We start from the raw sequence: 26513 nt of genomic DNA, 5'->3' as shown, positions 1-26513 counted from the left end.
ACTGCCTTGAACCTACTATATATCAACTTACCACTTCCTTGATACACAATGGTCATGTTGCTTCATCCATATACAATACTTTATTGTCACATCAAATAAGTGCAGCATCACTCTTCAATCAATATGGGAAAAAGACACTGACCAACTCATACCAGAATCTTCACCACCCAAGCTTTGGATCTCTCATCAAAGCATTATCTGCAGCCAATGTTATGCAGTTGATGTACTTTATACCATAGAGCTGTTTGGACACCTTGGAAACGCCATAATGCCAAACTATCATCCTCGAATCTATGTTGGCATTGCCAGTCACAAATAGGAACGCTAGTTCATATGATTTTTGAATGTACAGAGTTTCAACCTTTTTGGCATTCTATCTGGAATTTTCAAATCTCGCTCCTCCAATATATCTTTACCAGATCATAAAAAAAACTCTTTTTGATACTTTAATTACTATTGCACATCAAACGGTATTGGCAAACTGGAAAAATTCTTCTTTATTAAATGAACACTTCTGGTGAAAATCTGTCCTAATTACCATAAATACGAACTGGCATCAGCAGATTTATCTGGATCAATAATTTAAAAAAAAAAACCCCAATATGATCCCTACTTAACTATATAAACTCATTAAAGACTTCTAATTAGCCATCCTGATTTCAATTATTTACTCAACTTGTTCATATTGTACCTGTCATTATGATATATTCTCTTATGCATAATAATTTCTGTACTTATGTGCCTTATTTCTATGTTTAATTGTTCTGTTCTTTTTTGAAAACCTAATAAAATTTCAAGGGAAAAAAAATTCACAATCTTTCCATGACCGAGATGGTGGTGGTGTCTAAGATACCTGTTAATATACCCCACTTGAAAACAGCTGACCATGTGACAACCAATCACAAAATGACATGGTTAAATAAAGAATTTCATTTGATCTCTCCATTTAGACCAGATGGAATTACTGTATTTAAAGAATAAATCCATCTTTGTTCTTTATAATTTAAATATTTCTCTAGATCCTTGGTAAAGCCATGGGGCGAAACATGGTGCTTGTTGGATAACATGGTCTCCTTGCTGTTTTTTTTGATTAAAGAATACTACCAAAAGATAAGTTTACATATATAATGTTTAAAGTTTAAATACTTGTGAGATATTGTGAAAGACCCATGAAATAGAGCATGTAAAGCTTAGACCTATAAAAGTTTTCAGCTCGGAGTGGTGCTGCTGAGGTCTGAAAAGTGAACGAAAAATATGTTCTATTCCATGTGGAAACTCAAAAGAGTTAAACCTTTCTTCCCGAGATACATATTCCGCACCCTGGTACAGTCAATGGTGATAAGTCATCTCGATTACTGTAATGTACTGTACGCAGGCTGTAAATAGCAGAACATCAAGAAGCTCCAGACTGCCCAAAATACTGCGGCCAGACTCATATTTGGAAAAACCAAATATGAAAGTGCAAAACCCTTAAGAGAGAAACTTCACTGGCTCCCACTTAAGGAACGTATTGCATTCAAGATCTGCACAATGGTACACAAAATCATTCACGCAGATGCCCCAATCTACATGTTAAACCTTGTGGACCTACCTCCTAGAAACGCCTCAAAATCATCCTGCAAATTTCTTGACCTGCACTTCCCCAACTGCAAAGGACTAAAATACAAGACAATGCATGATACCACCTTCTCCTACATGAGCAAGAAGTTATGGAACGCACTACCTAGAGACCTGAAGACAATCAATGAAACAGCTATCTTTTGCAAATCCCTCAAGACGTATTTCTTCAACAAAGCTTACAATGAAAACCCAGAACTGTACTAATCTACCTCTGAAAACCCATCGTCTAAGAAAACCCATCGTTTAATATTCCTACTAAATCCCTTCCTTCTTCTCTCTACTTCTTCCCCTAATTAATCTCTGCACAACAATAATTGTACCTGACATCCAGGTGTGTGTAAATGTAGGTTCTTTCTTTTCTTCTTACCTTGTCTAATCAATTTAATCAATGTACTGAATTTATTGGATATTTGGAAGAGCAGGTACAGAAAATATTGCAACATCCTGCTCTTCTGGATGATGGTATAGAGATACCAGTGCAAATATCATGGACTGAATTGGAGAATTTGAATAAGAGATTAGTACGTTCGGAATTGCATGGCAGGTACAATATTTGAAGAAGGCGATGATTCCACATGAATTGCATATAATGAAAGACTACAACATCAGATAAGTGCTTTTTGGATAAATGGATAGCTATTTTGAATTGTTGTAGTAGGGACCTAACTGTTCTTATTGTGGAAGCTACTATGAAAGTGGAGTGGGAACTGCGGTCAAGTATTTCTGAGGTTGAGACAGAGTTGCACTCTAAATTTGAAGCCATGGAATAAGATAGAGTTGGCAGATTTACAACAAAATATAGTACAATGTAGAGATTCTTTGAAACAAATGAAAAGTCAAAAGTTAAAATGGGATGAAAGAGACTAGTGTTTACTCTTGGAACAAGAGACAAGTGCCTTCTGGTACAACAAAGAAGGTGGCTTTTGAGAACTCTTCTGGCGACTCAGATGAGGTTGGAGATGAGATGAATGACACTTCCTCTGAGTGATCTGGAGTGGAAGTTGGTTTGAGAGAGAAACAGTTTGTGGGCAGAGGACAAAAAACAGGAGTCCAGAAGGTTCGGGAAAGAGTCCCTGTACCAGGGGGACTCAAAACCCCTACCCAGTCATGATGACCATAGTTAACCTCTCCACAATATGGTTAACATTTTTTCAGCTACAGGTTCTTCAATTAAAACTTGGTTTTGTACCTACAGTGTCATTTGATGCCTTTTCTTTGAGGCTAGGTTTTATCAAATTCATTTGGAATTTGCATATTAGACTGTACTTTTTGAATCATCCATCTAGTTCTGATATTTCTATTTGTAAGCCAGAAAGGCCATCTTTTCTGTTCAAGCTCCTGAGCATTGGAACAGGATACCCCAGTCCCTTCGCCAGGAAACATCCCTTCAGAATTACCAGTCTTAAAACATTTCTCTTTTCAGATGCGTACTCCTAATCCTACTTTGGGGTTCCTTAGAGGTGGGCTCTGTGAGACCTATCTGACCAGTCTCAATCTTCCTTTTCTCTCACCCCCCCCCCCCCCCCATATGCAATAGTAGTTCTACCTCACCCTTTCTTTTCCAGTACTTGCTTTCCTTCTTACCTTGTATCTTTTAGTCTGTAAATCGCCTAGACATCTCCATGATGGGTGGAGTAGCAAATTATGAAATAAACTTGAAGCCAACATCACACTGGAGTTTGCCATCTGCCAGAGAATCGTCCTGTGATATTACAGACATTTAGAGATCTAGTTCTTAGGGATCTTATTAGTTGGCAAGAACAAAATAAGTATGTTAAGAAGTGGAATATGACAGTTCTTGAATGGAAAGTGTTACAACAATTGGTCACATCTCAGAATGTGGTGATTTTAAAAGCTGATAAAGGGGGAGCAACAGTACTTCTCAATAAACACGATTATTTTCAGGAAGCAGATCGTCAGCTGGCAGATAGGGAAGTCTATCAAAAACTAGATGCAGATCCTACTTCAGATCTGCAAATCCAAATAAAGTATTTGGTACAGATGAAACTGCACCTACTATATATTTTGTTCCAAAAATACACAAGACATTGAATATTCCACCCGGTCGGCCAAATGTGAATAATAGAGGCTCGATTTTGGAAACCCTTTCCAAGTTTATTGATTGTTTTTTGTGAGATGAAGTCATGCAAGTACCCTCTTATTTAAAGGACTCTTCACATTTTTTTACGGGTGTTAGAGACTTATTTGGGACTGGTAAATACTACTTGAATGGTCATATTAGATCATTATTCACTTGGATACCACAATATGGATTGTTGGAAGTGGTTGCTGAGGCATTGAGGCATAGATCTGGTCTGCAAAGAATTTCGACAGCATCTTTTAGTGCAATTGGCTGACTGGATTATTTGTCAACAAATGTTTTCTATATCAAGAGACTTGGTACAAGTAAGTAAAAGGTGTGGCGATTGAAGCAACTTCAGCTGCCTCAGTAGCCACATCGTATGTGGCACAGTTTGAGGCTCAACAGTTAGACCCATCAATGCAGTTTCATCTGATTCCATTATGGCAACAGTTTTTAGATGATATATTTTTTCTCTGGACTGGATCAGAAGAGGAGTTAAAACAATTTGAGATCTGGTTGAATTCATTGGACCCTAATTTGCAATTTGTGATGCGCGACCTAACCAACTTTCGGAAATCACTGAAAACCTGCCTCTTCAACAAGGCATACCGCAACAATCCATCCTATGATCTTTAACGCAATACCACATTATCTCTTATTCTGAATATGATCTCTTTATACTTGATTGCTTAATCTACTATCCTGCTTATTTTTGAAAGAGAAAGGCGGCTATCTTCCGACACAAATCAGAGATGGCCACCCTTCTCCTGAAGCCGGCCAAATCAGTATAATCGAAAGCCGAGTTTGGCTGGCTTCAACTGCTTTCCGTCGCAGGGCCGGCCAAAGTTGAAGGGGGCGTGTTGGCAGTGTACTGAAGGCGGGACGGGGGCGTGCTTATGAGATGGCTGACTTCAGCTGATAATGGAAAAAAGAAGGCCGGCTCTGACGAGCATTTGGCTGACTTTACTTGGTCCATTTATTTTTAGGACCAAGCCTCAAAAAGGTGCCCCAACTCACCAGATGACCACCGGAGGGAATCAGGGATAACCTCCCCGTATTCCCCCAGTCATCACCAACTCCCTCCCACCCTAAGAAAAAACCAAAACAAAACATTTTTTTGCCAGTCTCAAATGTTATACCTAGGTCCATGACAGCAGTATGCAGGTCCCTGGAGCAGTTTTAGGGGGTACTGTAGTGCACTTCAGGCAGGTGGAACCAGGCCCATCCCCCCTACCTGTTACACTTGTGGTGGTAAATGGGAGCCCTGCAAAACCCACCCGAAACCCACTGTACCCACATGTAGGTGCTCCCCTTCACCCATAAGGGCTATGGTAGTGGTGTACAGTTGTGGGGAGTGGGTTTGGGGGGGGGATTTGGGGGGCTCAGCACCCAAGGGAAGGGAGCAATTAATGAAGTCCACTGCAGTGCCCCCTAGGGTGTCCGGTTGCTGTCCTGGCATGTCAGGGGGGCCAGTGCACTACGAATGCTGGCCCTCCCACGACCAAATGCCTTGGATTTGGCTGGGTTTGAGATGACCGGCTTCGGTTTCCATTATCGACGAAAACCAATGCCGGCCATCTCAAACCCGACCATCTCTGACATTTGGCCAGCCCCAACCGTATTATCGAAACAAAAGATGGCCACCCATCTTTTTTGATAATACGGTTGGGGCCAGCTCTTTATGGCGCCGGCCAAATAGATGGCCGCCCCCGTTCGATTATGCCCCACCACGTCACTCATGATCTTTATGTAATACCACTTGTATCTCTCACTCTGGAATGGAGATCGCCATGAAGGAAAATTGTAAGCCACATTGAGCCTGCAAATAGGTGGGAAAACGTGGGATACAAATGCAGCAAATAAATAAATAAATTTATCTGTACTGAATTGGAATTTTTGGATTTATGGATTTGGAGGGGTTTTAGAAACCAGTATATAGAAAATCAGTGAACAGAAACATTTTATTAGATTTCTCAAGTTTCCAGTCTTATATATTAAAATTGAATTTGCTGATTAGTCAATTTGTATGACTTCATCTCTGTACCACCACGGAGGAATTTAAGTTACAAGCAGGTATATTGAAAGAGCAGTTCTTGGAGAGAGGATATCCTAAACAAGTGATTAAACAAGCATATTTAAGAAAATCAACAGGCTCCTTTAGTATGCCATTGGATGACTCGTGGACATTCTGTAAAAGATTTAAACTAGAGGATTATTGATTTGAGTACAAGTTGGGAAGGAGGGTGGCAACTTGGAGAAATATTAAAATTATAACGAACAAAGATGGATTTATTCTTTAAATGCACAGATCAAATGGAATTCTTTAACCATGCCATTTTGTGATTGGTTGTCACATGGCCAGCTGTTTTCATGTAGGATATATTAAAAGGTATCTTAGATGCCACCGCCGCATTCTTGGTCATGGAAAGATTGTGGATGTCGGCGGTATAAAGTAGGGTGTGAAAATGTTTTAAAAGAAATGTTATAGATATTTATTCAGATTTTTTTAGTATACCACAATGTTGTTTTTTGTAGGGGCAGATCCTTGATAAAGCCATGGGGCAAAACATGGCACATATTGGATAACATAGCCCCCTTGCCGTTTATTGATTAAAGAATACTACCAAAAGATAAGTTTTACATTTATAATGTTTAAAGTTTAAATACTTGTGAGATATTGTGAAAAACCAATGATGATGGAGCATGTAAAGCTTAGAGCTATGAAAGTGAATGAAGTGAGAGGTTATTTAGACCCTGAGTGGTGGTGGATATACTTGACTTTTTGGGACAAGACTACTTGGGATATATCTCATAGCCTGAGAGTGCTGGACTTATGGTATTATGCACATAAGTTTTGTTTATAGAATAATTACCATTATTGAATTATCATGCTATATTTTGGTGCCTAAATTTGGCAACCTTTACAAAACTGCCTCCTATGTGACTCCATTCTGCAGTGGTCATACTGTCTGCTTAAGCTGTAGAGGAGAAAGAAGGAGGACTTCAAGGTAAAATGGTGGAGGATCAAAGAACGACTATGGGGTGCAAGATATTTCAAAGTTTTATTTTACCTTGTTTCGAGAATATTCCGCACTTCCCCAGATAACAATCCCTTGAACTCCCAGTGCAGCTGTTTGTCCAATGGTGATTATTAGGTCCACCTGCAAGTGAAAAGCATAACAGCTATTATTATTATTATTATTATTAGCATTTGTATAGCGCTACCAGACTCAAGCAGCGCTGAACACTTGACACAAAGAGACAGTCCCTGCTCAAAAGAGCTTACAATCTAAATAATACAGACAGACAAGACAGTTAGGGGTGAGGGAAGTACTGGGTGTGAAGGAAAGAAGGAACAAGGAACAAGGGGAGGGCAAATGTGTAGAAGCTAGGAGCCAAAAGCAGCAGTGAAAAGGTGGGTTTTCAGCATGGATTTGAAAACAGGTAGAGATGGAGTTAGACCTATAGGTCCAGGAAGTCTATTCCAGACATAAGGTGCTGCGAGAGAAAAGGAATGAAGCCTGGAGTTAGCAGTAGAGGAGAAGGGGGACGACATGAGAGATTTGTCCAGTGAGCGGAGTTCATGGGGAGGAAAGTAGGGAGAGATGAGAGTGGAGAGGTAATGGGGGGCTGCAAAGTGGATGATAGCAGCATGCTGGCCACCTCCCCTCCCCCACCCACTTCTTGCTTCTCGATTGTGAATGGGATGACAGATTTGAAACAGATCGGTCCTAGATATTCTCTCCTGTGTATGTCTCCACCAACCTCAACAACCTCCACCTATCCCCATCTTTAGCTAGCATATCTCATAATTACCATTAAGCCGTTATAGCGTCAACTCCACACCGTTAGATACTGGGATTACCCCTGTCAAGATGGCGACGGCGTCTTGATAATACCATTTAAATGATTTATCCCAGGACGTATCGGACCCCCTCAATCCCCATTGGATAATGCTGACAACCCATTTTATATTAAGGAAGCCCATTCTAATTCGGCATTTAAGCCGGACGGAATCACTGTGTTTAGATAGTAAATGGGGAAGGAGTCAAGATGGCGGTTTGGGCTTGAGGCTCTGTGGAAGCCAACGCTGAGCTCTGTTCAACATTATCTTTTTCCAAAATGCCGCATACAAAACGAAAAGGTGCAGTGAAGGGTGTCTTACCATCGGCCCAATCACTCCTTCTGGGCCAGTGAACGCTCCTACAGTTTGCCACGAGCACCCCTGTGGATACTGGCGTGAGGAACCCCGCTGTTGGATACGCCAAAGGAGCGGCGTTTCCACTTGGGTCGGAGACATCACTATCCCTGCCAGAGCTTAATCCGCCGCTTTGCCCTGCAGCCCTTCAGATGAGCGACGAGGACTCGATGGGACTGGAAGTCGGTAACCAAAGGGCCTCAGACGGCAGAACTCTACCCCAGGACGCAGATGGTTCGATCATAGAGCCTAAGGCTCCCCAAGCGGTGACTCTACACTCTATTTGGGCAGCAATTGAACAACTAACAACTACGGTCACAAAAACTTCTCGAGATACAGCACTGCTGGTAAATAAGCTTGACTCTTTAACGTTAACCTTAGAAACTGTTAAGACTGAACAATTTGCCCAAAAAACTGAAATAACATTGTTAAAATCTGTTACAGATGCTTTGATAAAAGATAAAATGAAAACTTCTTTAAAATTGGAACATTTTGAGAACTACAACAGAAGATTAAATTTGAGGTTACTGAACTTTCCTTTTCTAATTGGAGTTACCCCAGTGGATTTCCTTAAAAAATATTTAATGGAAGTTCTGGCTTATCCTCAATTAGCAATACCACCTATTAACAGAGTTTATTATTTGCCTGATAAAATCACCAAAGCGAATCCGAGTGATAATAATCAAGGTCCAGAGATAAATTTGCAAGACTTATCAGCATTTCTGGAAGAATCTATTTCAGAAATAACCTGTCGAAGGACTTTACTGATATCGTTCGTTTTCGAGCAAGATTTAAATGTGTTATTAAGACTTTATTTCAAGAATGCAACTAAACTTTTTCATGGTCAAAAAATCTGGATTTTTCCAATGTGATAAAAACAACTCAGGATCGCAGGAGAGCGTTTCTAGCTTACAGAGAGGAGGTTAAAACTATGGGTGCTACCTTTTTGCTGGCTTATCCCTGCAAATGCTGTATCAAGTATTTAGGGAATAAATATACTTTTTTTGAACCAGACCAGCTAAAAAAAATTATAGATGCTAAAGCTATCCAAGTAAATGTGTAGAAGATATTAAGGATATGGAAATTTGACGGGGGAATACGAGCCAGGCTATTTACTTTCTGAGTTTCCTGTTTTATCTCCTTAATTGCTTTACTTCCCCTCTCCCTTTCTGTTTGTTGTGGTCTAAGAAAGTAGACTATGTTTCATAGTTAATATTTGTTAGATATACTGAAATACTTATTAGCTTGAGATTATGTTGATTGTTTCATGGTAATAGTAACCTATGACAATTTTACTGCTGTATTTCCATTTATAAGTTTATCTTGTAAAGTTGAAAAATTTAATAAAGAAATTAAATTTAAAAAAAATGTGCCATTGCTCTCTATAATTCAAAATTTTTTTTAATCGATCCCCCCTCACTACCTGGATGTATTTGTTCCAAAACCCGCCATTTAATGTCTTCTACTGTATGATTTTTTCTATCCAGTGTTCTACCAAAGGCACGCCTCCCCCCCAGAACGCATTTTTACTTACATGGAGAAGCGAGGGACGGGCAGGCGGGCCGATCTGCCCCTGAGTGCACGTTGCTGAGAGCTGCGTTGGCTCCGCTGGTTCCCTGCTCTCTCTGCCCCGGAACAACTTCCTGTTCCGGGGCAGAGGGAGCAGGGAAAAAGTGGAGCCGACACCCCCCCAGCGGCGTGCACCCGGGGCGGACCGCCCCACCGCCCCCCCTTCCTACGCCACTGAAGTGAAGTTTCCCAAGTGCTGCTGAAATGAAATGATATTTTAAATTGCCTGCTTGTTTCTGTGTGGTTTAGCGCTCATATCCTTTTTCCTTAGTGACAGAAAACAATAGCAGAATTGAAACAGTATAAGATGTAATGAGATAAGCATAAATGTTAGATTTTAGTTCCAATATTTTTATTGTGTTTTATAAATGATAACAAATGGCTAAAATAAAGCAATTAGCCAGCTTAACAAGTTAACAGTAACAAGCATCAGCATACAGCATTTCTTCTGAACAGGATTCCTTTATGTTTATCCCACGTATGTTTGAATTCCGTTACCGTTTTCTTCTCCACCACCTCCCATGGGAGGGCATTCCAAGCATCCACCACTCTCTCCGTGAAAAAATATTTCCTGACATTTTTTTGGAGTCTGCCTCCCTTCAATCTCATTTCATGCCCTCTAGTTCCGCCGCCTTCCCATCTCCGGAAAAGGTTTGTATGAGTTATAAACAAGGTTTTAGGTCTAGTTATGAGTTATGGCCATGAATTGAATTTTAAAAAATGAACCTTTGTTCTTCTTGAAGAAGGTTATGATTAATGTTTTCACCTCTCCATCTTGGAGCTATGATCTTAATCAAAGAAGCAAAGTCATCTATAGAATGCACTGCCATTGTCCAGTATTCAATGATAGGGGCTGACTGTGTCTTGTAATGAAACTTCTGTGTTCGATGTGTGTTGACCATCCTTTTAGTTTGGCCACATATAATAAATTACAAGGACACAGAATGACATATGACATCTGATCAACTGTAGTTAGTAAAAAAAAAGAAGCACAACTGGGCCTTCAGGACCGAGATAAGTATAGTCCTTTCTATTCTGAAAGAGACCCGACACGGGCCGTGTCTCGGCGCACAATGGCAGATAAAGACCTGAACGGTCCATCCAGTCTGGCCAACAAGATAAACTCATTTTACATGGTATGTAATACTTTATATGTATACTAGAGTTTGATTTGTCCCTGCCTTTCTGAAGCTAACATTGAAGCCCCTTAAAATTTATGCTCTAGCCCATCCATATCTATTCAGTCACGATCAGGGTACAGACCTTAGAAGTTCGCCCTGCATCGGTTTTACTGTCCAAATACCAATGACACCACCCAATCTCCGCTAAGATTCCATAGATCCATTCCTTCTAAACAGGATTCCTTTGTGTTTATCCCACGCATGTTTGAATTTCATTACCATTTTCATCTCCACCACCTCCCGCGGGAGGGCATTCCACGTATCTACCACCATCTCTGTGAAAAAATACTTCCTGACATTTCTCCTTTCAACCTCAATTCATGTCCTACCACCTTCCCGTCTCTGGAAAAGGTTCGTTTGTGGATTAATACCTTTAAAATATTTGAACATCTGTATCTTGTCTCCCCTGTTTCTCCTTTCCTCCAAGGTATACATGTTCAGGTCGGCAAGCCTTTCCTCGTACGGTTTGCAATGCAAATCCCATACCTCACCAATGACTTGTAGAGGGGCATCAACACCTCCTTTCTTCTGGTTATACCCCTTTCTATGCAGTCTCGCATCCTTCTGGCCACGGCCGTCGCCTTGTCACATTGTTTCTTCACCTTCAAATCCTATGACACCAACATCCCAATGTCTCTCTCCTGACTCGAGCTTACTAATCTCTCCCCTCCTATTTGGTATCTCTCTTTTTGGTTTCTACACCCCAAATGCATCACTCTACACTTCTTGGCATTAAATTTTAACTGAGAAACTCCAATCACACAGCTCCAAGGCTGCAATTGTACTACTGCTTGCAATACACCTTATGTGACTCCAACCTCCAGACACCACCCAGCTTTTAGAAAGTGGAGAAAAAAAGCCTCAGTGATACCACCCAGCCAGCCTGAAGATATCAATAATAATACCCTAAGCCTCCACCAGAAATGGCTGCACTTGAAAAACTTGTAAAACACCCTACTACTGAAGACACACTGAAGAAGTGGAAAATGTTTTATCCTTTGTATATTTGGTATCATCCACAGTGTCCTACATAAGTACATAAGTAATGCCATACTGGGAAAAGACCAAAGGTCCATCGAGCCCAGCATCCTGTCCCCGACAGCGGCCAATCCAGGTCAAGGGCACCTGGCAAGCTACCCAAACATACAAACATTTTATACATGTTATTCCCGAAATTGTAGATTTTCCTCAAGTCCATTTAGTAGCGGTCTATGGACTTGTCCTTTAGGAAACCGTCCAACCCATATTTAAACTCTGCCAAGCTAACCGCCTTCACTACGTTCTCCGGCAACGAATTCCAGAGTTTAATTACATGTTGGGTGAAGAAACTTTTTCTCCTATTTGTTTCTGAACACACAGAAATAATGATCCAGCTCTGTCATTGAAAGCGAAGACAAGTTTGCAGATCAACTCCTGCACAGTTCCCCACACTTGGGAACCCTTCCTGTACATAAAGATTGATTGCACTAAGCTGTCAAAGGGGGTTTAAGTGTTTGCCACTGTTTGCAACAAATTTATTCCTTTGAAGAAGCTGATGTCATTTTCCTTTTCTCCCTTTGATAACCTCTTCAGTTTATGCTTTGATTTTACTGTCTTGAATTAATGCTGTATATTTAATGCTATTAAATATTTGTTGAGGCCTTCCATTTACAGTTTTTCCAAAGGTGTCGCAGCACAAGTCATCACTGAAACTTTATACAAAAAGCGAAGAAGATCCATTATACTGAGGCCCATCATGAATCAGCATGATTTACAACATCAGGACTTCTTCATCAACTACCTTGAGGAACCCGAATGACTGTGGTAGGCTCATCTACCATCAGGATCATCGGCTTATAAGGCTGCACAGTTTTATAGGACTGAATCCTAGAGCTTTACAGCCTGTTTTTGTTTTTCTTGCATTTAAGGACTTCTTCCCATTAATGTTTTAGGACTTTATTCTTTTCCTTAGCATTTATTAAGCTATTGTGTGTATTATTGGAATTATTGCTATGTTTGTGAAGGGTTAGAAAAAGTGATAGGTCAGATGAAAGACATATGTGTTTTACTGAGTGTGTATTCATCCTGTCTTGAATCTTATACCTGTTTCATATTTTATGCTCACTTCAAGAGACTCTCTCCATGTTCTCCTTATTGCCCAGCTGAAGTGAGACCTGACAAGTGCAGTGAGGAAAATGAAGATACCACCTGCTGATAAGTGATGGGAACCATGGCTACTGCAACAGATACTGCCTTATAACTGAAGCACAACAACTCTCCTCATCCAGAGGTGGAAACTTCTGGATTAAAGAATGGAATGCTGAACATGAGAACATAAGAGATTCCAGCATGGTTAACTCACACTCTGATACCTCAATGTGAGCACAGCCTGAAGAAGTCCAGAATAACCCAGTCTGCACTGGTTGAAGGTTTTTGTACAACATGTGGACAGCAGTTCTTTCTAGAATTTAAGAGTTTGTTGAATTCTTCTTGAAGGTGCAGTAAAACTCATGACAGAATGAAAGGTGTGTGTGTATATGTATGTGTATGTATATATATGTATGTATATGTATGCATGTGTATATATATATATATATATATATATATATATATATATATATATACAGTGCACTCCATTTAAGTGCATGTCGGATAAGCACATGCTCTGTTTAACTGCATGCCATACTTCGGTCCTGTTTTTGGCACCATCAATTTCTATGGGGACAAACTTCAGTTTAGTGCATGGTTTAAGACCGCTCCTCTGAAGGAAAGACTCCGCATAAGTGCGCGGACGGAATATGGAAGCCGATTGGCGCTTGACAACCAACGAGATTTCAAATTTATCACCCCTTTAACTGCCACAGGCAGAATAAGCAAAAAAATGTTGTTAGAGTGTACACTGGGGTCATCGTCATCGCGGCAGCAGAACTGTAAGACTTTAACACTGGCTGAAGAAATAGAAGTTCTTAAAAAGTTAGAAAACAAACAAAGTCAAGCATCTATTGGTAAAGAATATGGTGTCAATCCCAGTCAAATTTCACGTGTCTTGAAGCAGAAAGACCAGCTTCTGGAAGACTGGCAAAACAATACAAATCCACAACGGAAACAAAAATGAGTGGGAAAAGCTGAGGAGGTAGAAGATGCTCTTCTTCTGTGGTTTTCTCGAGTCAGGAGCAGACAGTTTCCTGTCAGTGGTCCCCTGCTCATGGAGAAAGCTAACCAGCTAGCTGAAAGTCTTGGACTAACTGAATTCAAAGCCACTGTTGGATGGTTGGAAAGATAGAAGGAGAGGAACAACATAAAATTCAAGAAACAGCATGGTGAGAAACAAGACGCTGATGACTTTGGTGCTGAAAATTGGGTTGTTTCAGTTCTTCTTACCATCTTGAACGAGTTTGCACCTCGTGACATTTTCAATGCTGATGAAAACAGTCTCTACTGGTGAGCGATTCCTGATGGAACACTTGCATTCAAACATGCCGAAACTACTGGAGGTAAAACGTTGAAGGACCGACTGATGATCTTCCTTTGCTGCAATATGGATGGGAGTGAGAAGTTGGAACCCCTCGTCATTGGAAAGAGCAAACAGCCCCGTTGCTTCAAGAAAGTTAAGCAACTTCCTGTGTCATACGAGGCTAACGCAAATTCATGGATGACGGGGGAAATTTGGAAGCAGTGGCTAAAGAAGTTAGACACTAGAATGCGGGCACAAAGGCGTCAGATTTTGTTGCTTTGTGATAATTGTGCTGTACACAGGGATGATGTCAGGCTGTCTAACGTCAAGGTGGTCTTCCTGCCACCAAACACTACCTCTCTGATCCAACCTATGGATCAGGGCATAATAGCCAATTTCAAACAACATTATCGGGCTCTTGTGCTACGTCGTCTGATGAGCATTATGGCAAGGATAAACGTGCTGTTGAACTGGCTCATAATCTATCACTGTTGGATTCCCTATATAAGTACATAAGTAATGCCACACTGGGAAAAGACCAAGGGTCCATCGAGCCCAGCATCCTGTCCACGACAGCGGCCAATCCAGGCCAAGGGCACCTGGCAAGCTTCCCAAACGTACAAACATTCTATACATGTTATTCCTGGAATTGTGGATTTTTCCCAAGTCCATTTAGTAGTGGTTTATGGACTTGTTCTTTAGGAAACCGTCTAACCCCTTTTTAAACTCTGCTAAGCTAACCGCCTTCATCACGTTCTCCGGCAACGAATTCCAGAGTTTAATTATGCGTTGGGTGAAGAAAAAGTTTCTTCGATTTGTTTTTAATTTACTACACTGTAGTTTCATCGCATGCCCCCTAGTCTTAGTATTTTTGGAAAGCGTGAACAGACGCTTCACATTCACCTGTTCCACTCCACTCATTATTTTATACCTCTATCATGTCTCCCTTCAGCCGTCTCTTCTCCAAGCTGAAAAGCCCTAGCCTCCTTAGTCTTTCTTCATACGGAAGTCGTCCCATGCCCGCTATCATTTTAGTCGCCCTTCGCTGCACCTTTTCCAATTCTGCTATATGTTTCTTGAGATGCGGCGACCGGAATTGAACACAATACTCAAGGTGCGGTCGCACTATGGAGCGATATAACGGCATTATAACATCCTCACACCTGTTTTCCATACCTTTCCTAATAATACCCAACATTCTATTCGCTTTCCTAGCCACAGCAGCATACTGAGCAGAAGGTTTCAGTGTATTATCGACGACGACACCCAGATCCCTTTCTTGGTCCGTAACTCCTAACGTGGAACCTTGCATGACGTAGCTATAACTCGGGTTCTTTTTTCCCACATGCATCACCTTGCACTTGCTCACATTAAACGTCATCTGCCATTTAGCTGCCCAGTCTCCCAGTCTCGTAAGGTCCTTCTGTAATTTTTCACAATCCTGTCACGAGTTAATGCCTTTGAATAACCTTGTGTCATCAGCAAATTTAATTACCTCACTAGTTACTCCCATCTCTAAATCATTTATAAATATATTAAAAAGCAGCGGTCATAGCACAGACCTCTGAGGAACCCCACTAACTACCCTTCTCCATTGTGAATACTGCCCATTTAACCCCAATCTCTGTTTCCTATCCTTCAACCAGTTTTTAATCCACAATAGGACATTTCCTCCTATTCCATGACCCTCCAATTTCCTCTGTAGCCTTTCATGAGGTACCTTGTCAAATGCCTTTTGAAAATCCAGATACACAATATCAACCGGCTCCCCTTTGTCCACATATTTGTTTACTCCTTCAAAGAATTGAAGTAAATTGGTCAGGCAAAATTTCCCCACACAAAAGCCGTGCTGACTTGGTCTCAGTAATCCATGTCCTTGGATGTGCTCTGTAATTTCGTTTTTGATAATAGCCTCTACCATTTTCCCCAGCACCGATGTCAGACTCACCGGTCTATAATTTCCCGGATCTCCCCTGGAACCTTTTTTAAAAATTGGCGTTATATTGGCCACCCTCCAATCTTCCGGTGCCACACTCGATTTTAATGATAAATTGCACATTACTAGCAGTAGCTCCGCAAGCTCATTTTTCAGTTCTATCAGTACTCTATGATGAATACCATCCAGTTCAGAAGATTTGCTACTCTTCAGTTTGCTGAACTGCCCCATTACGTCCCCCAGGTTTACCGTGAAGTCCGTAAGTCTCTCCGACTCGTCCGCTTGAAATACCACTTCCGACACTGGTATCCCATCCAAATCTTCCTCGGTGAAGACCGAAGCAAAGAATTCATTCAATCTCCCCACTACGTCTTTGTCTTCCTTGATCACCCCTTTTATCCCTCAGTCATCCAGCGGCCCAACCGATTCTTTTGCCGGCTTCCTACTTTTAATATACCGAAAAAACATTTTACTATGTTTTTTTGCCTCTAATGCTATCTTTTTTTCGTAATCCTTCTTGGCCTTCTTTATCTGCGCCTTGCATTTGCTTTGACACTCCTTATGCTGCTTCTTGTTATTTTCAGACGGTTTCTTCTTCCATTTTCTGAAGGTGTTTCTTTTAGCCCTAATAGCTTCCTTCACCTCACTTTTCAACCAGGCCGGCTGTCTTTTGGACTTCCGTCTTTCTTTTCTAATTCGTGGAATATGTTTTGCCTGGGCCTCCAGGATGGTATTTTTGAACAGCGTCCATGCCTGTTGTACAGTTTTTACCCTCTCAGTTGCCCCCCTAAGTTTTTTTTTTACCGTTCTTCTCAAATGCAGAAAGAAGCCTGGAATCATGTTACACAGGCAATCTTGTGAACTGCTACAAGCGAGCAAGCTTTGTTAAGGATGTGGAGGGGGATGCAGCTGTTGCAAATGTGTCAGATAAACAGGTTATTGACATCCCAGCCGGTGTTACTGAAGAGGAGTTTCATCGCTACGTTGTTGTTGATTACGATCTACAAACAGCTGATGACAGCACTGATGTAGAGATATGCGCCTACACACCGGCAACAACGGCTGATGATGAAACAGAGGATGAAATGAGCAGTGAGGCACATGCTGACGAAATTCAACAACTTCCACCTGTCACTTTTGCAAGAGTGCTGGAGAGTCTCAACACCGTGTGGGCCTATCTGGATGCCACTGGATGTCAGTGCTATGACAGTTTTTACCATCTGGCAGACATAGTATATGGAACTCACAGACCCATTAGTGTACAGAGGACTATAACTGATTATTTCAAGTAAGCCTTATGTTAGTTAACGGAGACTGTATACTATACATATAATAATAAACAGTACTGTACATATGTTTATCAGATGTCAAGCTTCTTTGGGTCACACCGGTTAAGTGCACGCTCCGGTTAACTGCATGCATTTCTTTGGTCCCAGACCCTTGCACTTAATATATATACTTTTTTTTTAATTAAAAAGGATGTATAAAAAATAGTTCTGTAGGAACTGGCCAGCCCCTAGAAAGATTGTTTCCTAGTCAGTAGGATTATAAACATCATCGCTATAATTCCATTGTCTGAATGCTTATTATGATATATCTCCATTCCTGGTGTGCATTGATGGTATTCGTTCCCTAGAAGGGGAGACTACTGGAACTTTATTGAGTTCTATTAATATGAATAGTTCAAATTTATTTAAAAGTACCTTCTAGATGTGCCATCCTATTCCTGTGTTTTTAAGATTAATTATTGTTGCTTTATGCAGCAGATGGCTTGAAACATATTACCCAAACCTAAAATTAAGATACTGTTGCAACAGACCATAACAGATTGATCACGCACCACTTCCATAGTTGAATTGGGCTGCGTGACATGAAATTGTGATCATATTCATAATAAAAGGGGGCACTGAAATGAATGTTTTGTTCAGACGCTGAGAAGTGTCACTAAGAACATGCATATTCGGAAGGAAATAAGGAAGTGAAAGCGAAATACGCAATGTCTGAGCATGCAGATGTAATATGGAATAATGTATGTTAGTTCCATATTCCTATAAATGTTAATGATCTTTACTGGAATGATAATGATCTTTACCAAAATAGCTACGTAGCAGCTGTCTGACCTTTGCTCTCTAGAATGCTGATAGAAATTGAATATAATCTTCAACCAATGAGCATCTATATCTTGTACCATCCATACCATGTATCCAATCATGTATATTGTATACCTGTTGACTGACCTCATGACTTGATGCATTCCTTTAGTTAATAAAATGGAGCAGCCAGAAGGAGTTGAGATAATTCTGGGTGGCCTCCCTGTCATTATGTGAGAACCTCTATTCTCTCTTTCAAAGGCCTTTGATCTATACTTTTTATTTATTAGTGGTGTGTGTTTGCATTTTTTTCACTTGGCCTCCTAGATTTGAGAATAAAGAGCCAGGTATGTACCTGTTCTGGTAGGGATCCTGGGCAATCAGATGGACACCCCGGAGGAAGTGGAAAACATGAAAAGGTATCTGCAGAAGTTAGAAGAATGGTCTAATGTTTGGAAATTAATATTCAATGCAAGGAAGTGCAGAGTGATACACTTCGGGAGTAGAAATCCAAGGGAGACGTATGTGTTTTAGGCAGTGAGAGGCTGACATGCACAGAGAGGGAAAGGGACCTTAGTCTGATTAGTTTCTGAGGATCTGAAGGTGACAAAACAGCGTGACAAGGCGGTGGCCCTAGCCAGAAGGATGTTAGGCTGTATAGAGAGAGATGTAACCAGTAGAAGAAAGGAGGTGCTGATGCCCCTGTAGAAGTCACTGGTGGGGCCCCACCTGAAGTATTGTGTTCAGCTTTGGAGGCCGTATCTTGCTAAAGATGTAAGAAGACTTGAAGCAGTCCAGAGGAAGGCGACAAAAATGATATGGCGCTTGCGCCAAAAGACATATGAGAAGAGACTGGAAGACCTGAATATGTATACCTTAGAGGAGAGGAGGGACAGGGGAGATATGATACAGACATTTAAATTCTTTAAATATATTAATGTAGAAATAAATATTTTCCAGAGAAGGGAAATGGTAAAAATACTAAAGGACATGAATTGAGGTGGTGGTAGACTTTAGAGTAAACAAAATTATTTTTCGTGGAGAGGGTGGTTGATGCCTGGAATGCCTTCCTGAGGGAGGTGCAGGAGGAAAAGAAACTGTGGCAGAATTCAAAATGGCATGGGATGAACACAGAGAATCTCTAAATAGAAAATGAAGGGTTGTATATGTGTTTTATGTCGAGTGGTGCTTAGATGGCAACTTTGTATGAACTGAGGCAGTGCTGAGCTGGCTTGTACGTCTGAGTCCTGCATTTAATAATCCATTTTAGGAGGGGCTGTAGAGAGCTTCAATGGAAACTCCAGTAATTTGCAAGGTGAGGACAGTGTCAGGCATACTTTTACGGCCTGTGTCCTGCAAATGACAAAATGGATTCGGATAGGCTGGAGTGGGCTTTGACAGCAACTCCAGTGGCTGGAACATAAGGACAGAGCCAGGCAAACTTCTACGATCTATGTCCCAGAGACAACAAAGGCCATGATCAAGAATATAATATCATACTCATTGTTGATTTAATCTAGAATTGAGAATGAATGTGATTGTTGGGAAGAATTGATAGACTATTGAGGTCTTTATCTGCTGGCACTTCCTATATTATTATGGTTCACTACAGTTTATCCCCAATGTTGATGCGTCTAATGGATTCCATCTACTGGTGCTGTTCCCCATGTGGTGCAAACCTCAAATAAGTGGCTTGAACCCTGTAGTGCTCTAGGAGGATGTATGGGGAGCACCGTGTGGTTCAAGCTGTCTGATTTTTGAATTGAATAGGAGAGGTCAGTTTTGTAAGAGGAGGAACACATTAAGGGCTCCTTTTACTAATCCACGGTAAAAAGTGGCTTGTGATAGCGTAGGTGCGGGGTTTGGGTGTGCACAGAAATATTTTTCATCACAAGTGCTAAAAATGCCTTTTAAATTTTTTTGCCGAAAATGGACGTGCGGCAAAATCTAAATTGCCGTGCGTCCGTTTTGGGTGTCTGATCTTACTGCCAGCCATAGACCTAGTGGTAAGGAATCTGCGCGGCAAGGACCTACATGCGTCAGGCGCCACTTGGTGCATGTCCGCAAATAAAAAATATTTTCCAGATGTGCATAGTGGACGCGTGCCAAAAATGAAATTACCACAAGAGGCACATGGTGGTCGGGCAGTAAGTTCATTTTGGCGCGCGTTGGGCATGCGTAGAGCCTAACACAGCTTAGTAAAAGGGGCCCTAAGAAAGCTAGCATCAGTGACAGACTGGGAAGTGAGAAAGAAACATAGAGGCCCATCCTTGTTTCTAGTTATGATTCTGGAAGGAAAGATGCTGTGCCAGAGCTACTGCCACTAAAAGCGGGAGCACTGTGCCACAACCTGTAAAGTTTCTTTTCATCATGGAAATGGGGCAGCAACTTTTTTTTTTAATGGGTGCTGATTAGCCTAGAGCCAGCCCCAACCCATATAAAGCTACTTGATATTGATAATCTCTACTTATCCAAAGGTTATATCCTTAGGCAGGAACAAACCATTATTGTGTACTGTAAAGGAAATGCCTCCGAGGATGCTTATTTAAAATGTAGCTGATTGCCGCAGCAATTTAAAAGAGCATGTAAATAGCTTTCAAATTTCCCCATGCACAGGGATAAAGGGGTTTCTTCTTACCAGACTTAAGGGCTTTAAGGTGTAAGTGTAGAAAGGCCGTGTATATGCATACACTGGCAAGAAATACACAGTAGAAGCAAGTTGTGCTACTCTCATAGCCTCGACCATCTTGCCCTTCACAAACTTATTTGCCTGGTTTGAGGACTTCAGTACTTCCTCAATATAGATGGATGGGTAAAGGGCAGTGCTCTCCTCCCAAAGCCATTTCAATTGGTTGTTGCGCTTAATTTCAATGCTAGGGCAGGCCCCAGTAAAGTTCTCAAAATTATTCTTGTAGTCATAATTATAACATTCTGGAAACAGGTAATAGCCCCATTTCCCATCAGGGTGCTTGATCCGGGCCAGTTCTAATGTCCTTGACATTATATCTTGGCCAGCAGTCTCATATTCCAACTGGGCCTTCTGTTTTACATAGTTTGTTGAGCGGCAAGGATGAACCTTCCTCACCAGCTTCTCAGACATCCTCCGATAAATGTCCTTCTTGCCCCAGTTCCGTATCCACAGGGGTCTCCATTCTTCCCAGTCAATCACAGCCAAGCCCGAGAAAGACTGTGGCATATATTTTTTAAGATCGACAACTACTTTCTCCAAATGACTCTGTAAACTGTTGTTTTGGGGGCAACCTCCATTGACAGGCTCTTCATCATGATAAAATGGATAGTAGCCCAGCTGTTTATGGTAAAAGATAATGATATTGTCCCCAGTAAAGTTCTCCTTTATATTGTGGATAATGGAAAAAGCATTCAGGTTCAGGGGTACTTTATAAGCACTCTCACATCTGGCAGTTGGAGCGTTCCAAACCACCACAAAAGGCTGGTTTGGGCGGATGGAGGGAAGGGATGGCTTTAATCCATAGCACCTGTTCATCAAGTCATTCCCCAGAAGCAACAGAAATGAAAGAAATAGGTGGCATGATTGCTGATAGCATGTCCTGGAGCTTAATTCATTTACCCTCACTGGCTTCTCTTCATTTCCATTTCTGGCTCCTGATGTTGGGCTTTGGGCATTAGGATCACTCCCCCTAAAACAAAAGTATACAAAAAGTTACTTGATCTGACAGTTTCTCTCATACTGAAATCAGTGGCGATCAAGGCTATTTAAGTGTGTTGACATCAGAATTCATTCAATACCATTGCTCCAAACTGAAAATACAATACAAATAGCAGATCTACTCAGTGTTGTGTGTTTGCACAGTTTGTTACTGGATATTAGACAGCCGTACCCAAACTGAATATAGAACCAGTGTTTAGCTGTTATCTACTAATTTGTTCTCATTTCTTTTTAAGAAGATGTACACCTTGACAACAAAAGTAAAGTAGGATGAGAACTTATAATCACCACAATTTCCACAGTAAAACATTTCTAAAAATCTGTTCCCCCAGTTTACAAAAAGAAATGGCCCCATATCATAAGCAGAATATACTGGTAATCGGTCCAAAATCATCAAATATACTGTCACTAACTTGAACAAAATGAAAACACTTCAAGACATTGACTAGACTGTAAGCTCTGTGGAGCAGAGTGTCTCTCATGCATTCATAAAGTGCTGTGTACGACTTGTAGTGCTTTACAAATTAGTAACAGTGCATACTAACAAGAGCCATTTTGAACATTCGGGACTAGATTCTATAAATGCTGCTGAAAAGATTGGTGCAGAGAAAAAAACCACACACACTTCCCGCTATTTTATATCCTGTGCCGAACATTAGACACGGTTTATAGAACACGTGTAGTGCCCAGACCCATGACTAAATTTAGGTGTGACCATTTATACCAAGTAAAACCTGGTTTTAAATGCCCGCACCTAACAGTCACAGATCAGGCATACAAATTTATCTCATGCATATTGTGGGCATATTGAAAACCTAATGGGCTTGGTGTGTCGCGAGGACTGGGTTGAGAACCCCTGCTTTAGGGAGATAGATGTGGGATGTTTGTGGGGGGGGGGGGGAGGGGGGCTGGATTAGGAATCATGGGGGATAATTCTGTACAGATGGCCTAAAATCAGGCACTACTATTACTAATACTTGACATTTCTAAAGCGCTACTAGGGTTACGCAGCGCTGTACAATTTAACATAGAAGGACAGTCCCTGCTCAAAGAGTTTACAATCTAAAGGAGAGGAGTGTGGTAGCCGTGTTAGTCCACTCTTAAGGTTATCAATAGAAATCAAACAAAATAAAACATGGAAAAGAAAATAAGATGATACCTTTTTTATTGGACATAACTTAATACATTTCTTGATTAGCTTTCGAAGGTTGCCCTTCTTCGTCAGATCGGAAATAAGCAAATGTGCTAGCTGACAGTGTATATAAGTGAAAACATTCAAGCATTACTATGACAGTCTGACAGGGTGGGAGGATGGGGGTGGGTCGGAGGTATGCATGGGGACATCAAAGCATATCATTGATATTCTAACAGGATGGGTGTGGATAGGTGAGGGGTGGGGTGATCAACAGAGACATACAGCTTTATGGTTTATAATGGGCTAGGAACCCCAGGTCCTTGTTTCACAGTGAGAATACTGAAAGGTAGCTTTAAAACCATACAAGAACATAAGACCTTTGAAGTCAGAATGATTGAATATTTTAACACCCAACAGAAAGGACTTAACAAGGACCTGGGGTTCCTAGCCCATTATAAACCATAAAGCTGTATGTCTCTGTTGATCACCCCACCCCTCACCTATCCACACCCATCCTGTTAGAATATTAATGATATGCTTTGATGTCCCCATGCATACCTCCGACCCACCCCCATCCTCCCACCCTGTCAGACTGTCATAGTAATGCTTGAATGTTTTCACTTATATACACTGTCAGCTAGCACATTTGCTTATTTCCGATCTGACGAAGACTATAGAATGAGGGGGATAGTGGCTATCCTTTGCTGTGCTCCATCTGCTCTGGGTTGGCTGGCTTTCTCCTGGGAGAGGAGGAGCTGAGTAGAAAGAAATGGTTGTTTCTTTGCTGTCTAGGATTAGAATCGTGGACAGCAGCCAAGATGGTTGCTGCACACACCTGACAAGTGTGGAATCTCTCTGCAGTTTTTCCACTTTTCCTTTGCAATGCCAAACAGAAGGGGGCGATCTGCTGCTGAAGCCCCTCAGCGACCTAGTACTCTTTCTGTTACTGGAGTGATCAACTCCTTTCTGCAGACAGCTGGGTTTCCGAGAAAGTCCATGAGCAGCCCACTGGAGCAGTATGGGGCAGTGAGAGGCTCCAGTCTGCTCCCTGGGCTAGAGGTTTCACTCAGACCTGACATGGCGGCAGGAGGGGGGTCAAGAGGGTCATCAGCAGGGGTCATCAAAGTTGGTGGTGGTGGCGGCAGCGGCGGGGGGGGGGGGGGGTCGGCAATAGTGTGTGTGGGGGGGGGGTTCGGCAGCACCGGGGGGGGGGCTAAAATGTGCCCCCTCACCTCGGGCTCTGGACCCCCCTTCCCGCTGGTCTGGCTAGGCCCCTGCTTACAGTTATCCCTATGACAGGCATAAATGCTCACACCTAAATGCAGCAGTTACACGCAAAACTAACAGTATTCTAAAAGCTTATCACAGTGGTTCCCAAACCTGGTCCTGGAGGCACTCCAGCCAGTCAGGTTTTCAGGATATCCACAATGAATATTCATGAGAGAGATCTGCATGCAGTGGAGGTAGTGAATGCAAATCTCTCTCATGAGTATTCATTGTGGATATCCTGACAACCTGACTGGCTGGGGTGCTTCCAGGACCAGGTTTGGGAAGCACTGGCTTAGCACTTAACTGTCTGGCACACCCTTGCCCCACCCCTACCCCTCCCACATCCACACCCTTCTCACAGTTACATTATAGAGTAGTACCTAAGTGCAGTTATGTTCGCAACTGTAAATTAACATTGATTATTTCAATAAACATTGATTATTGGTTGTCAGTGTCAATTTTTACCTAATTAGGCCACTTAATTATGCACATAACTGGCAGTATTTTATAACCTGTGTGTCCAATTTTGAGCTAACCCCCGGATTCTATATAGCATGACTAGATTTCCGTGTGGAAATCCAAGCATATTCTATAACAACGCACATAACTTAATTGGTTTAACAAGCTAATAGTGTTGTTAACAGCTCTTAACAAGCAATAATAAGCAATAATTGGCAATAATTTGAATTTACATGCACAAATCCCAAAGCGTATTTTGTAATGCACTGCACCTAAGTTTGAAATCACATAGGCACAAGGGGCATGGTTATAAGTGGGGATGTGGGTGTTTGATGGGCATTAGAAACACTGGTACATGATAAGCTCATATAATGCTTAAAAAGGAGAAAATCCCTCAGAAACCTATGGATTGAAAAATCCTAGGTTTACAAAGGCAAAAAGCTTATGTCGTTGATAAGTTTCTATCATCGGGAAAAATACTCCTTATTGTTTTTACATTTTTTTCTTTTTTTTTTTTGTTCTATGCAATCTTTTAAAGTGTTGTAACTGAATTCAAAGATTCAAGCATTTGTACACAAATCAGACTCTACATAGAAGCGCCAGATATGTAAACAACAGCACTTAGCTTATGTCCGACGGGGCCGCCGTTTCACCCCTATTTGGCTTCTTCAGCACACATTGAAAAAGGCATAGAAGAGAGCTAAATACAATAAGAGGGAGCTCCTATTATCGGGCACATATATATGTACCATGGTAATGAAATACACGTCATCGAGTCCAGATATCACCAAGATAATGAAGAAACGTTGGGAAATTATTCAAAAAAACCAATTTGAGGATTGCATTTGTGAGAGGCAAGAATCTCAAAGAGGAACTTTGCCCTGCAGCTACCATTACCTGCTGCGGGAAACAGCAAGATTCAGGGACATTTTAAATGTGGAATGTGTCAAATCTGTAAAATTACCATGCAAACGAAAATCTTTAAAGATGTTCAAAATAATCAAGAATACTCATTAGTTCATCACACTAATTGCAGAACTGATTTTGTTGTGTACATCATCCAGTGCCCATGTTATAAATTATATGTAGGAAAGACAACTAGACCATTCAAAACAGTAAAAACAATGTTCGACCACCTACAGTTCTGGAAAAAACTAAAAACGCACCTGTTCCAAAAGGCATACTCCACCAACCCAACATAAGAACCAGAGTACCTGCTACACAACAACACCAAGAACTTAATGGACTCACCCCAACTCTCCCTCTTTCTACCTAATGTTTCACCAATGTATGTAACATATATGAACCCTTTTCTACCACAACCACACCTTGTACTTGTGCACACTCTGTATTTGTTCAGACCGGAACCGGCGATCGCCGCTACGGTTCTATGTTAGCCACATTGAGCCTGCAAATAGGTGGGAAAATGTGGGATACAAATGTAACAAATAAATAAATAAAACCAGAATGCTAGAACATAGATCGAATATTGTGAGGAGAAATATGATGGAGCCATTAGTAGAGCACTGTACTGCTATGAAACACTCTTTTGAGGACCTTAAATGCTGCATTTTGAACAAAATAGAAAAAAATTAGAGAGGAGGCAACAAGAAATTGCTGTTGCAACATAGGGAGACAAAATGGACTTTCAAATTGAAAACGTTAGAACCTGAAGGTTTAAACAGTAAGATTGATTGGCATGTATTTTATTAACCTAATTAAGACCATATGATTGAGAATAAAGCGGGTAATAAGAGAGTTTAAGAACATTCAAATGGGCATGTCGCTTTAAGATCAGCTGTTTCGTGTAGCCTATTTAAAGGGAGAAGCCAGCGTGTGATGCGAAGGCACC

General features: G+C 41.3%; 1 protein-coding gene across 1 annotated transcript in view; it reads right to left on the bottom strand.

The window, feature by feature from the left end:
- Positions 1-26232, bottom strand: part of LOC115472665 (hyaluronidase-4-like) — a 35621-nt gene extending 9389 nt beyond the window's left edge. Inside the window, exons 1-3 of the mRNA XM_030207004.1 lie at positions 26219-26232; positions 20749-21769; positions 6775-6864 (exon numbers count right to left, since the gene is read on the bottom strand). Coding sequence (XP_030062864.1) covers positions 6775-6864; positions 20749-21769; positions 26219-26232 — 1125 coding nt within the window. The remainder of the gene's footprint in view (positions 1-6774; positions 6865-20748; positions 21770-26218) is intronic.
- Positions 26233-26513: the final 281 nt, after the last annotated feature.

This window comes from Microcaecilia unicolor, chromosome 6, assembly GCF_901765095.1.
Source record: "Microcaecilia unicolor chromosome 6, aMicUni1.1, whole genome shotgun sequence".
Classification (NCBI taxonomy): domain Eukaryota; kingdom Metazoa; phylum Chordata; class Amphibia; order Gymnophiona; family Siphonopidae; genus Microcaecilia; species Microcaecilia unicolor.
The sequence above is the reverse complement of the archived record's forward strand: the minus strand, read 5'-3'. Positions and strand labels throughout refer to the sequence as shown.